Source organism: Fulmarus glacialis, unplaced genomic scaffold, assembly GCF_000690835.1.
Source record: "Fulmarus glacialis isolate BGI_N327 unplaced genomic scaffold, ASM69083v1 scaffold3973, whole genome shotgun sequence".
NCBI classification, from domain to species: domain Eukaryota; kingdom Metazoa; phylum Chordata; class Aves; order Procellariiformes; family Procellariidae; genus Fulmarus; species Fulmarus glacialis.
In genome coordinates this window covers 12,273-25,594 of record NW_009203494.1, presented here as the reverse complement: position 1 = coordinate 25,594, position 13,322 = coordinate 12,273, and the positions used below count along the sequence as shown (strand labels likewise).

The 13,322-nt window shown below is 40.1% G+C and overlaps 1 protein-coding gene across 1 annotated transcript in view; it reads left to right on the top strand.

Moving 5' to 3' along the window:
* LOC104074505 (rho GTPase-activating protein 8-like) overlaps window positions 1–13,012 on the top strand; it is a 57,134-nt gene extending 44,122 nt beyond the window's left edge. Inside the window, 5 exon segments of the mRNA XM_009574646.1 lie at window positions 2,071–2,148; window positions 2,814–2,837; window positions 2,840–2,929; window positions 5,978–6,081; window positions 12,815–13,012. Coding sequence (XP_009572941.1) covers window positions 2,071–2,148; window positions 2,814–2,837; window positions 2,840–2,929; window positions 5,978–6,081; window positions 12,815–13,012 — 494 coding nt within the window.
* Window positions 13,013–13,322: the final 310 nt, after the last annotated feature.

Below are 13,322 nucleotides of genomic sequence, written 5' to 3'. Positions count from 1 at the left end.
TGTGTTTGTTTGATTATGGTGGTTCTAAGAACTGGGGTTTTTTTCCCCTAGTGTCTGAAAAGGAACAGACAGGTTTGGAGAAAGTATTTCCTGACTGTGTATAAGGTTGTGTATTTACCCATCACAGTGGAATAACCAACGAGAGGCTTCAGGTCCCTTTCCTTCTTCCCATCCCTTAATATGGGACCCCAGTTGGGGGCATATGCTAATGCTGTTCAGGTTATGTGACATGGGAAACACCATCATTCAAATCATGTTTTCAGGTAGCTTTCCCTTGCCCTGCCTAAACACAGAAAGCACTTAATAGCACACAGCAATTAACAGACTTACAGACTTCTAAAAAAAGTATCCTGCTCAGTTCATATGCATCACAGAAGTCAGAAAAATACATTGCAAAAGGGCTGTCTCTGTACCCCGGCTCATCGTTTTCCCCCTTCAATAGCATAATTGCTGTTGACTCATATTTGTGTTTACCAGTAAACTGAAGTTATGACCCATGCTTTATTTAAAAATTGCTATAATATATTATTTTCTGGTTTGAGCATCTTTTATACAAAAAAGATGTGGCACTCTTGCTGTTGTGGTTCTTTTACTTTAGAAGGAGAATATAGCTTTTTCTTTTTTCCTGACAATTGCACTAACCTACGTTTAATTAATGTCACATCATTTGGATAGGTTGCCCACAGATGTAAGAAGGATTGGAGATACCTGCTTTGGTAGTTGGCTTGTTGCCACCTGCGATCAAACAAATTGCTGTATATTGATTCAGTTTCAGCTGACCTGGAAAATGAATTCTGGAAGAAGCATAGATATTGCCCGTATCCCAGCTTTCTGCAGATAAAAGTTGCTTTTTCCCCCTCAGACCTCCAAAAAACATATCCAGCAGGAGCTTAGCATTATGTGCCGTTACAGTAACATCGGTGGGATGCAGGGCCAGACAAGTACAGCTGCTGTCTACGCTACAGATTAATGTCTTTAATTAGATTCTTGAAAGCTTAGCCAATAAAGGCGTAAACATGTTAAAAATTGATATTTTTTACGTTGTAGTTTATACAGTGAGATTCACATCAGATTAAAGCATTAACTATTAAACCAATTTCTGCAAGCTGAATTGCAAGCGTTCATGATGTCCATTTTCTGAAAGACTTGTTTCTACAGAAAACCTCTAGTCCACTGACAGCCAGCATAATATTCTACAAATTCTCAGGAAATTATTGTATTTCTTGTTTGCTGAGGGCAATGCCTTGACGAGCTAGCTGTTCACAGCTGCCACTTCCAAAACCATGTCTTTAGACAGGTTGCGCTATACATCTAATGGAACAGTTTTACTACAGTGATGCCATTTGCCGTAACTTTATTCAACTCATGACCTGGTTGGAAATAAAGCAAGTGGTCAAATAGATCATAATTATTGTCCGTTTGGTTCCTTTAGTAATCACACACGTTTGAGATGTCATACTCCTTCCACAACTGAGTGCATGGGCTAAAGTTTTAATATTCTACCTGGAATTTAACAGGCACGGGTATAAATGCTTAGAAAGTAACTAGGAGCTATATTCAGCTAAACTCCAGCTAAGCCTCTAAATCTGGTCAGTGGAGCACTTCAAGTAAAACTTCAAAGTGGGGTTCTTTGCAAAAGTCTCTGAAACATGTCTATGAAAATTTACTTCAATAGATTTACAGGCGTGGTTTGGGGCTCAGTTTGCAGATATGCTCAGTGAGAGTGGGTACATAAGCAGCCTAGTAAATCTAAATCTCCTGCTTCCATGTCATTAGGTGCAATTGAAAGCTACTTTTAAAGAAGAATTATAGTTGACAAGACACTCTAAAACACTTACGGAAAGGTGGTAGTATTTCTATGAGACACGTTAAAGAAAGTGCTGTAGGCAATGCTGAAACATTATTTGATCCTACATTCTATTCTCAAGGACTTTATTTCCAAACAATGAGTGTATCAAGTGGCTTTGTTCCCAAACCTTCTCCCTCTGTTCTGTTTTCAACTGAACCTATAGACAAAAACAAGAGAGTGACAGCTGTTGCAGATGAGACCTGCATTAATTGTTTTTTCAGGACTACAAGTAGAGGGCCTCTTCAGGAGGTCAGCCAGCATCCAGACTATTAAAGATGTTCAGAAACTCTACAATCAGGGTAAGCTGTCATCATATCGTTGCCAGTAATAGTATGAGGGCTTTGGTGATCTTGGTTTTGTTGGTGAAGCAGAAATGCTAGCTTTCTTATAATTAGTTAATCATAAAACCATTTGTAATGTAAAATAATAAGAGCACAAGTAGAGAAACCTGAAAGATAGCAACGGGCACTTACTGCTTACTGAATAGCAAGTCATCAGTTGATGTCAGACCAGAGCTTACAAAATCTGTAGCACCTAGTGAGTGATAAGGTTTGAGTCAAAAATGGTCTGTATTTTCAAAAAACGTTTGTATTGCCTCTATGTGCTTTACTGTAGTTACGAAGTACAATGTCTCTGTGTCATTTTGCCTCTGGTGTTTTTCCATGGTTATGGCAAAGAAATACAATTTTACCTAATAATTTATTAAACGCAGTGAGGTAATTTTGAAAGTCACTGCCTTCTCTGTGAAGTCATTTTATGAAATGCCTTTATGGGGAGAATGTCTTATAGCAAGATTAATAAAACTCTATGAAAAATACAAAAATAAAATGCCAGGAGTTACCAGCAGCGGAAAGGCAAGAGGTTTTCTGTTCAAAATGTGGCGTGAAACAGTTTTTAAGCAGTAGTTTAAAGAAAAAGTAAAACATATCATTGAACACCTTTTTTCTTCTTTTTCTCCTTCCAGGCAAGTCTGTGAATTTCGATGATTATCATCTGCTGTTATCCTAAAGACTTTCCTTAGGGAACTCCCTCAGCCATTACTAACATTTGAGTGTTATGATCATATCCTCGGAATCACCAGTGAGTATAAATAAGTTTTAGAAAAATTGATACAGCAAGTTGAACTAGACCTGGCTAATTCATAATCACTGCTGTTTGCTAACCGTGACCAGTTATGGGTATATAATATTAGTGCTTCCCTGCAGCCACGGATGGGCAACCTGATAATCTGCACCAGAGCAAGGTGGTCAGGGTTACCAAGACCCTCTCTGCTTTTTACAAGCTTTACTTTATATATCATGCTGTATTATTGAGAATTGGATTGGACTTCTCACTGTCAGGGCTCCATTTATATGTCATGGCACAGCACTGAGTCAGTCTCAGTGATTCAAGTTATGTCAAAGCAGCTTTAGTTTTAGCAGCAGGATTGGCAGAATTGTGGAACCAAAATTTAGTTGGTCATTTGTATGCTGCTTTCCTTTTTTTTCCTTTTTTTTTGTGCGGAGGGAATTGGTTTTATGGCAACTATTCCCATGGGATAACATATTGGGGAAGAAAGGATCTAAAGAGAAGAGAAGACATTGATTATCTGAAGATCTGGCACCACATGAAACTATGAAGTATAAAACTTTAGTTATGCAGTCTTTGTCAGGGACTAGGAGTTTATAATGCTGGCAAGGCCACCCCCTAATACATGAGGCTTGAATATCTGAGATCCCAGAGTATCTGGGAGTTAGTACCTAGTACTTGTAGAGACTGGTGTTTTGCCATCCAGGCTATAGTCAAGCTAGCAGGAACCCATAGGGCTTCCAGTCACAAGTCACAAGCACACATTTTTCCAAAACCTGCTTTTTGAGGACATTATATCTGAATGGAGTACGGCTTCCAACAGAGTCTGTTAGCATACGTCTGGTAACCATGGGCTGATGCTGTTGCAAAGTGTAGGTTATCATCACTATAATGACTGTTGCTAAAATAATTCAGACTGGGGATAAATCTCAATTGCTACGTGTTTGTAAAGTGTAGAAGTACAGAAGTTTACTGTACCTAGATATACTGTATTCTAGGTAAAATTCTTACACTGTGCCCATCACTAGCACCTGCGCATACTGTTTCATATCATTAACTTTATTCATATATTTCTATTAAAAAACTTCATCGGGTCATGTTCAGAATCCTCTGAAGTTCTGTACTGTTTTGCTATTTGCAAGTCTGTAGATCACCACCTTCCAAATCAAGGATTCATCTGTTCATACGGTAAATATCTCAGGGCATTGAGAAAAATGGGTCTATTCACAGGTAGGTATTAGAAATGGAGGGACTAAGGGTAGTCACTCAGAACTGGAAAGAATAGGGGAAATTTGGAAAAAGGATGCATAAATGCTAATTTTTACTGAATTAAACTTGTGCTGACTTTCTGGACATGATATTACTTTGTGACAGAGCTAAGTGAAAAATGAGAACAAGTCTGAAAAGAATCTGAGAGCAATGCATTGTCCTAGGAACCCTGGGAAGTTTTGCTTGGCAGAGCGCCTTGTGAAACATTCATTCCATGTTACTTTTGTTTACTGGCATTTTAAATATTAACAAAATATGTTGAAAAGTGGAGTTTAAGAGAATTTCTCTTTGGGCTTTCTTGTTATGCAATGTGATGTCCACTATCTTTTCTTGATGCTGTGGTGATACCCTGTTTTTAAAAGATTTTAAGGCTGAGAGCCAAGCTGGACTGCAGCAAAGGCATATTCTCTGTGAATACAGTGCAGAAGGGAGCTTTGAAGAGGTGTGATCGCAGACAGCTGTCTTGGGATGATTTGAAAATTCTCATTCTGTCTTCTGGAAGATGCCAGAGCAGTGTGTGATGTATCTATTACATGTCTTAACCTGCAGACCCAGAAATACAGTATCTCTGCTTTGCAGTACTTTGAAATGATAGTGAAACATTTCTCTTCAGTGTCTCATCTGAAGCATTTTTCTAAAGAGTTATTGGTGGGAGCTGTGAAATAAATTAGCCAAGTGACTGACTAAAAAAGTTAATAAACCCTTGAAGCTTGTAATTGTCAAAGAACAACTTCTTTGGCCGTGAAAACTGCTAACAAGAGTTCCTTTATCCAGTATTGCTACAATTACTGCATTATTTACTCTGCAGAAGGCTGGCAAAAAAATTCTTGCGATTCACATTGTTGTGTCTTACAGGAACTGGTAGCTTTGCAATAGGAAAAATGTCAACACAGCTCACCACAGTATAGTTTCATGTATTTAATCCAGAGCTTAAGGGAACATTTAACATGCTGGAATTTTGTGCATGCACACATACTTATGTACACCTCTAGCTGTGTCAGGGAGAGGGAGAGAGAAATGCAACAAATGCAGAAAAAACATCATCACAAATGAGCTGGTTAGGTCAGGCATGATTGGAATCATCAGACCTTTCTCCACATTGGTGTTAAACTTCCAGTACTAAAATAATTACAATATTGCAGGAAAAAAAAAAAAAATTCACTTGGAACAGCATTTGAAATATCATCCAGTGTTAGTGTAATTCTCACCTAGACTGTCTAGATGATGCAAGGAGTTTGGGGTCCAGTTCTGGTTTTGCCCATCTGTAGAAATGAGTTAATAAACCTGCTTAGGTTCACCTCTAGAAAATTCTTACCCACCCAAGTGGCTATCTCATAAATTTTTGCCAAGACAGAAGAGTTTCCTGCAGAATCACAAAAGTGTTTTTAAAGTTAGTAGAGTGCCAAAAGAGCATTTTGGGTAGAACTATGTCTCAGCAAGAATAAAATCAGAGCATAAAAAGTAAACGTCTGGATTCATGGAGAGATGATGGGATTCAAATCAAGACCTTTGAAAGTCCTCTCTAGCAAAGAAATTCTTTTGGCTATTTCACTGAATTGAGAAAATACCCTGGAAGTTAGTCTTAGTCAGATATATGATAATACAAAATATGATAGGGTCATTCAGATGGATAACCCTAACTGTTACTGTGGTCGTGGAGGTTAGTAGAGCTGAATTTTGTGATCAGTTTTACAGATGGGTATCTGAAGTAATTCCGGCAGATATAAATAAGGTATTATTTCTTAGTAATATTTTGATGTTTTGGAGTTAAGACTGACTTTGACATTGCAGGTGTGGAGAGCAGTTTACGAGTCGCCAGATGTAAGCAAATCATTCAAGGACTTCCTGAACACAATTACGTTGTTCTGAAATATCTGATATGCTTTCTCCATATGGTGAGTATAGGCAAAATTTCCAAAGTAGAGCCAGTCTTTTCTTTCTAAATCTGTTCTTGTTCATTCAACATTGAAAATCTCCACAAAAAATAAAACTGAAGAATTTTAAAAGTATGGTGAGGTGGTGGTGCAGTACTTGCCAACAGAGTGAACTCAGGATGCAGAACCCTCCAGTTCTAATAAAAGTCAATGCTAAACAATGGTCTGGCCATCCCTTCACCATGAAATTCTTTAGATCTAAGGAAAACTACTGTGTAAATTTAAATGGAACTGTGCCTGTACTGGAATATTTAAAGTCCTGTCCCCGGGACTCCACATTCACAAATGTATGTTTTTATTGATTTAGTTTTTGGTTTTTTCCTATTTTGGAGTGAAAAAAAGCCTGAAAATAGTAGTTGTGTAATTTTTGGTGCCGGAGGAAAAGTAGGTGAAATCACCTTTTTTCTCCAAAGTTTAAATCTTGAGCAACTAAAACACCAAATAAATTAGTGTCATTTTAGAAAATGATAGAAATATTAATGACCTTTAGAACAACAATCAGCAAAATATTTTATATTAAATCTTACAAATAACATTTTCCTGTTTAAAATAGCCTTTCATCCTGTAATTTACTACAATGTTAAATGAAAAACTTCGACCATGACATTTTGCAAGCATTTTTGGTATGCTTCAGATAAATGAAATCGTGTGTCTTTTGTCCTACTTTTTGATTTGCTGATTTTTTTTAAGCCATTTTTGGAAACCCCACAAGTGTGAGGGCTTGGGGAACATCCATTACAAATAGTTTTACAGTTAGCCTAGGAACATCCTTTGGTTGCCAGTTTATGTGCAGGAAAAGACAGTAATAGGAGCGTGTACTTCCCTTCCTTCTGCCTTATCCAAAGCATTGTCTTTTCCAGATTGCATTTTTCAAACCCAGGTGCCTAAGATTGATGATCATTGACACCTAATTAAAGTGATCTAGCCTTCAGAAGTCCTAAGAGCCCACCAAAGCAATCATGTATGTGGAATGATGCTGATTTTCACCAGTGGAGGAATTAGCCTTCAGTAACTGTTCTTGGGCTACTATCATGTTTGCCATATTCTAGCCAGTAGCATATTTCAGAAACAAGTATATTTAATCCCTTTTTCTATCAAAACACTACAGAAAAGCAAGATTAAAGGGAACACATTGATATGACCCTCACTCAGACAGCACTTGCAGGGTTCCTGTAACACCCACATGTTCATTTACTGTCGCTTAGCTGAACTCTAATGCTATTAAGGAAATCTCATGTCATTTGCTATTATTTTAGCAACTGATATCTCTCCTCAGTGTTATGAATCGTGTAAGTGACTTTGTTCCAATAATAGATGCACCATCTCAACGCACTTCTTAAGAGCTGAGCACTTGAGGTGTTAATGAGGTGTGCAAAAGTACTACATAGTGTTTTCTGTAATTGGGCAACAGAACATAGCATTATTTTTGAGTATGCCTTGTTATGTAAAGCACAGCGTCAAGTTGATACTAGTGCTCAGATCTGCAATTTTTGCTGATCCATGGCTTTTCATCCTTAATGTCTCGGGGAATATTTGCATTTGGAAAGGTCAAGGGAACGTGAAACAATCCAGGAGCTAGAGATTTCTATTCATTGCAGATCGGTGTGCTGCACAAGCTGCCACAATTCAAACTTTAACAGAGCTCTTTACCAATAATCCTAGTTTTTACCTGCAAGCATCAACCTTCTTACATATAAGAGGCAATTTAATCCTTCCATGAGCTCAGCCTTGAGTAGTGCAAGAGGTACTTGTGGTAATTTCATGAAGTGGGATGAATTGTAATCACTAGATACAGGTTTTGAACACTCCAGGTTTGATACAGGCTTGTGGAAGAAGGAAAAAAAATTCCTATTTTCTCTGCGGTCTCAACCTGCTTACTTAATGAAACAGTCCTTCTAGTCCAAGGGTGCAAGACAGTGCAACTCCTACAGAAGTGAAAGACCTGAATTTCAAAAATAGGTCCAAATTCTTTAACCTTAGATTAGCAGTAATTTTGCCAGTAATGAGCCCGGCATGCTGTGAAAGGTATAAGCTGCCCATCTCCACTTTGCAGTGCATCTGGCCGCAAGAGAGGGATTTGCAAGATCCCCTTGGAGTTGCAGTGGACTGAGGTCCCTAGGCAGCATAGGGCAACCAGGAGCAGGAGGAAAAACAAAGACCAGTTTTCATAAGTCAGTCCCTGAATTATGTCTGTAAAAAATGTCTGTGCTTGCTCAGCTGATCTCACAAGAGATGAACGTGCACAAACAAGTGCTTGTGTTCCACAAGCCCTGTGTTGCACATGCAGTGAAGTGGATTTATGAATGCACATGCAAACTTAAAGGGCTCAAAGAAGTCTTCTTGCAAATTACTTGGCAAAGCACTCAGTTACCCAGTTCTGAAGCCAGAAACCATTTAGTAGAAAACTATAATTGTAGTTTTCCATTACAGTCTAAAGCTAAACAATCGAGAAAGTTTGTAGAGGCAATAATATCATCTAGATGGTGTTTTTATAACCATGTCTTTGGTTTTGCTACCAGCTGATACAGCCCCTTCTCTACGCTTACACACTTTCCGTCTCTGCTGCTTATTTCTGTCCCTACAGTCATGCCTGATGCAGGGGGAGGGTGGCTGACTTGGCTGAAAGAACCATTGCAAAAACCTGCCAAATTCAAAACATCAAACTTGGACCAACTAGAAAAAATGGACAAGGTTTTGGGGCCCATGAGCTACGCTTCAGATCTGTAACTGAAGCAGCAAAGTTAAAGCCAAGTACAAGCTGGAAAAAATATGTTCTGAGTTAATGTTTTGTCTCAATCGCTTGTCCCATTGAAAAGTGTAATTAGCACCAGCAAAGCTAGGGGGTGGCTGGAGATGACGGGGCAGGGCACCTTGGCAAGGATTAGATGACTAAGCCTCATGGAGCAGATACAAGCAGTTAGCACATCTGCAGGGTAGCTGGGAGTGGGGGATAGAAACTTGTATTTCCAGTCAGTTTGTGGGGGCGTTTTAAAATCTAGTAATTTTCTTTTGAAAATGTTTTGTGGAGTTCCTTTCAGCATTGCGACTGAGAAGCCAAAGAGATGGTGATGTCCTTATATTTTTAAAACGTGGTGGTAATTGGCTGTTTCTACCCTTTGTATTTTACTGTTTAAGTTCATTAGGCTGTCTGGTTTCACTCCTGCAGTATCCGTGAGGGTGCTGGGATGTGGAATGCAAAAATTGTCACAATTTTGCTGGGGGGAGCTGGGTGTTTATTCTGGGATAGTGAAGATGTATATTTTGCATTTGTTGATGTGGCACTAAATCTTCAGTGTTTTTTCCCAATGATAAGTTTTGCAATGTATAAGTTTTATCTTTCTAGAGGACTTTCTGTCAATATAGGTTGTCATTACTTAATGATTTTTCTATACATGTTCCAGGGGGGGGGGGGACGGGACAACAAACTGGAGCTGTGTAGTTCTTTGTTGTAATAGTTTTCTGTAATGTTCAGATGATTCCTTCAAAGATATGATCTAGGTCCTTGGAGAATTGTCTTTTATTAGCTTGTCAAATTGACAGAGCAAGTGTATTTTCACTTGAAACAGAGATGACTAACTTTGTGAGGGAATCAAAGAGGGAGTCAAGGGGGTTAGTCCAAATGCAAAGGATGTCATTTGTATTTTTTAGATAGGACGTAGCTTTGGGGTGCAGTTTTTTAGAGGGGTAGCCCATGAAGAGGTTGGCTGACCGCATGCTGCCCTTACATGGTCTAGTGTTGGAAGAAAACAGCAGCTGCTCATGATAGTGTTGTAGATGAAGCGGATGTGTTCGTGTCGTTCAAGAAAGAGATCTGGCGTTGGAATAGTGAGGGGCTTGAGACAGTGTGAAGCCTGATCCCCTCGGGGAGGGGTAAAGCCATTACCGCTGGTGTGACAAGGCTTCCTTGCTTGCAGCTGTTGATGAGTGGGCAAAGATTCTTGTGGAGAAAGAGTTGGATTCAGTTGCACACTTCTTCTTGGATCTGCTGAGGAAGGGATTGCTGTGCATTTTGGAGTGAAGAAACGTGCCGTGTCTCCCTTGAATTCCTAAGTGTCAGCCTGGTTGATGACTCACAGATAAGGCTTAGTGTAGCTCTGCCTCGGATTATATAATCACTGGTTCATTTTATCTTAAGGATTTTCTCTCTCAGGGGAGAGGCTGTGTCATGGGTATTTTTGTTGATCATTTCAACATTGACTGTCTCCTTGAAATGTTCACAGAGTGGTGGTGGGTAGGAAGAGATGGTTTCATCTTGGAGTTAGAAACAATTCTTTGAAATAGTTGGCCTGAAGAGAAAAAACAAATCTAGCTCTACCAGGAAGCCGCAGTGGTGTTGCTTTGGGCTGAAACGTTGGCCTTCGAAGCCAGCGGCTAAGTTAAGCTGGGTGTGTTTCAACAAGCACTTGAAGACAGCACCTGTGCAGGACATGAGGGATGGAGTGTGTCAGGGAGCACTCCCTAAAACCGGGGGAAGACAACTGCAACAGGTTTAGCTCCTTCCACCCTCCACTGTCCGCCAGTACTATACCACATGCTTCTGTGCCATCACAGGGTACCTGCCCTGTATACGCTTAAGGTACCTGTCGTAGGATATACAGCACATATCTTCGGTTTTGTGCTGGGCTGTAGCTTTCACGTTATTTTAGAGACTTTCAAGTGAAAGAAACACTCAATCCACAGGGGTTTCACAGTACAACATTACACAGTGTGGATGCAGCCAGTATGAGCCACTTGACCCAAGGGCCAGAACGCAGTCCCTAGCCTTGTTATATTTAGTGGTATCCAAATGCCAGCTTTATTGTCCAGCTGCCTTCAGGACAATACCTAGGTCTATGTCTCCTTTTTAACAGGGTACTCCACTTAATGTTTTCCTAATTGTTTTCCCTCATCAGTTATTTTGGTAGTAGTTTAGCTTTTGCTACATTGCTGTAGTATAATGAACTTTTGTTTGAGCTGATCTCATCTGAAGCAGATTAAATGAACAAGATGGGCTTGTTGGTTTTTCAGTATAGTTAAATAGTGCATTGAGAGCAGTATGTGAAGGTCAGCAGGCTATACGTGGTTCCTACTCTAGAGAGAACGATGTGGGTTTTGCATAAGGTCATGAAGCAGGCATTGCTGCTTAATCTGATGACTTTTTATTCTCAAGTTGTGAAGTCAATCCTTTGAAAAGGTGGTTGTGGCACCAGTATCTCCTTATTAATACCTCATTCCTTTATCCAGCCCTGCTTCATGACCTTAAAAACAATTGAAGCCTTTAATATTTGTAGCAGAAGTAGCATCACGGTAGCTTTGATGTCTCAGGAGGGTGAGGCAAAGATTGGAGGGAAAAATAGTACCTATTAATGGAAAAATTAATATGGTTAGGAAGAAAGTGTTATGCTTTTGGGCATGTAAGTGCTTCTGGATGTCCTCTAAGAAAAAGACTTCCATCCTGCGCATGTGTCTAAAGGGCATTATATCCCCTCACGGCTGAGCAAATAGGCTCCTTGCTAGGTAGAACACCAAGGAGGGTGGGACTGTGCTGTAGGAGATAGAGGGGAATGAAACCTGTGTTGCCAGGCAGAGGGCAACTGGAGTTTATGCATGTGCTAAGAAATGTTCACGTGATCATAATGTTTCTTAGATTTTCCTATAGTGCCCTCAGGCTTTTCATAGTACTACAGAGCTGCCTTTTCAGGAGGCTTTATGGCAAGGCAGAAATGGAGAGACATTGAGAAGTAGAATTTTTGCTTTCCTATTCCACTTGAAATTGTAGCAGGAAGAATACACGGGAGATTTTGCCCAATAATTCCTTGTTCTGTTCTGAGATGACAGCTTCCGAGTAACCTGTACATCGCGGTTTGTGACTGCATGGTCTTCCCATGACAGATTACTGATCAACAACTGCAACCATCAGCCTGAGAAGAACTGGCTGAATTACCTAGGTCAGGAGGAATGAAAAGCACCTTCAGCTTGCTGGCTCTTTACAATAACAGAGAACTTGTCAGATAAGACACCCAGACCGTATTGGGCTTTAGATGCCAGCCATGCAATGCAGGAGAGCAAAACACACACAAATTCCCTGCCAAGTTGACCCAGAGAAAAAAGTACTCCTGCTAGTTCTGGCCTCACAGCCACAGATAGAAGTAGGACACATCATCCAGGTGCAGAACAGATTTCAGTGCTGTGTATTTTACCTACAGCCCATTTTCACCTCCATTGCTTCAGAGGAATTGGGTGGATGTGGAGGAACTTGGAAGTGAAGTCATGCATCAGTGGGAGAAAAAGAAAATCCTTCTAAACCCCTGCAAACAATTTGAGAAATCCTCGATGTTTATTCTATAGAGGATTTAGTACCAAAGCAGATGGGATAGCTGTTTGTTTATGCTGTCCTTCCCTGCCTTCCAGCAGAGATAAAAATAGATTCCATATAGAAGGATTGCAAACAATTAATTTTCCTAGCATAAGGAAACAATTCAGCCTTTTTGCTTGACTTAATGACATCTTATCTTGTATTTGAGGGACACAGATGCCAGTGGCCCCATAGCTCTAGACTGCATAGTCAGCCCTGAGGCTGTTAAGAAGCCAGTGATGTACCTGTGGCCAGGGTCTACTCCCATCATTCATTCATCCTCGATACAGGATGGTGTGTTGTCTCTCACTCTCTGGGGCACGTGTCTGCATATACCTATTCATGTTTATGTTTTTCCAGGTTTCACAGGAGAGCATATATAACAGAATGACAGCATCCAGCCTGGCCTGTGTCTTTGGCTTGAATTTGATCTGGCCATCGAAAGGAACAGCCTCTCTGAGTGCTCTGGTACCTCTGAATCTCTTCACTGAACTGCTGATAGATTTCTATACGAATATATTCAACTCCCGAACAGTGCCTGGTGAGATCTTACCTTAAAGCTCCCAGAAAGAAAAATGGAGTATGGCTGCCTGAGGGAATGGTCTCCGTGCCTCAACTGGTGGGAGGTTTGTATTCAGGGCTCTCTCCTGCGAAGCAAACTTTCAGTGCAGATTAAAGTTTCTATAGCTTTCCAAATACCAAAGATGATGGGAGAAGCACACTGCCCCGTATATTCTCATCACATGAGGGAGAATATGTATGTGAACATTCAAAGACCAATAGGTCAAAACGAATCCCCTCATTAAACTTGAGCAGCTGACAAAAACTGGTATGTTAAAAAAAATCATGACACTACCTGCCAGTCTGT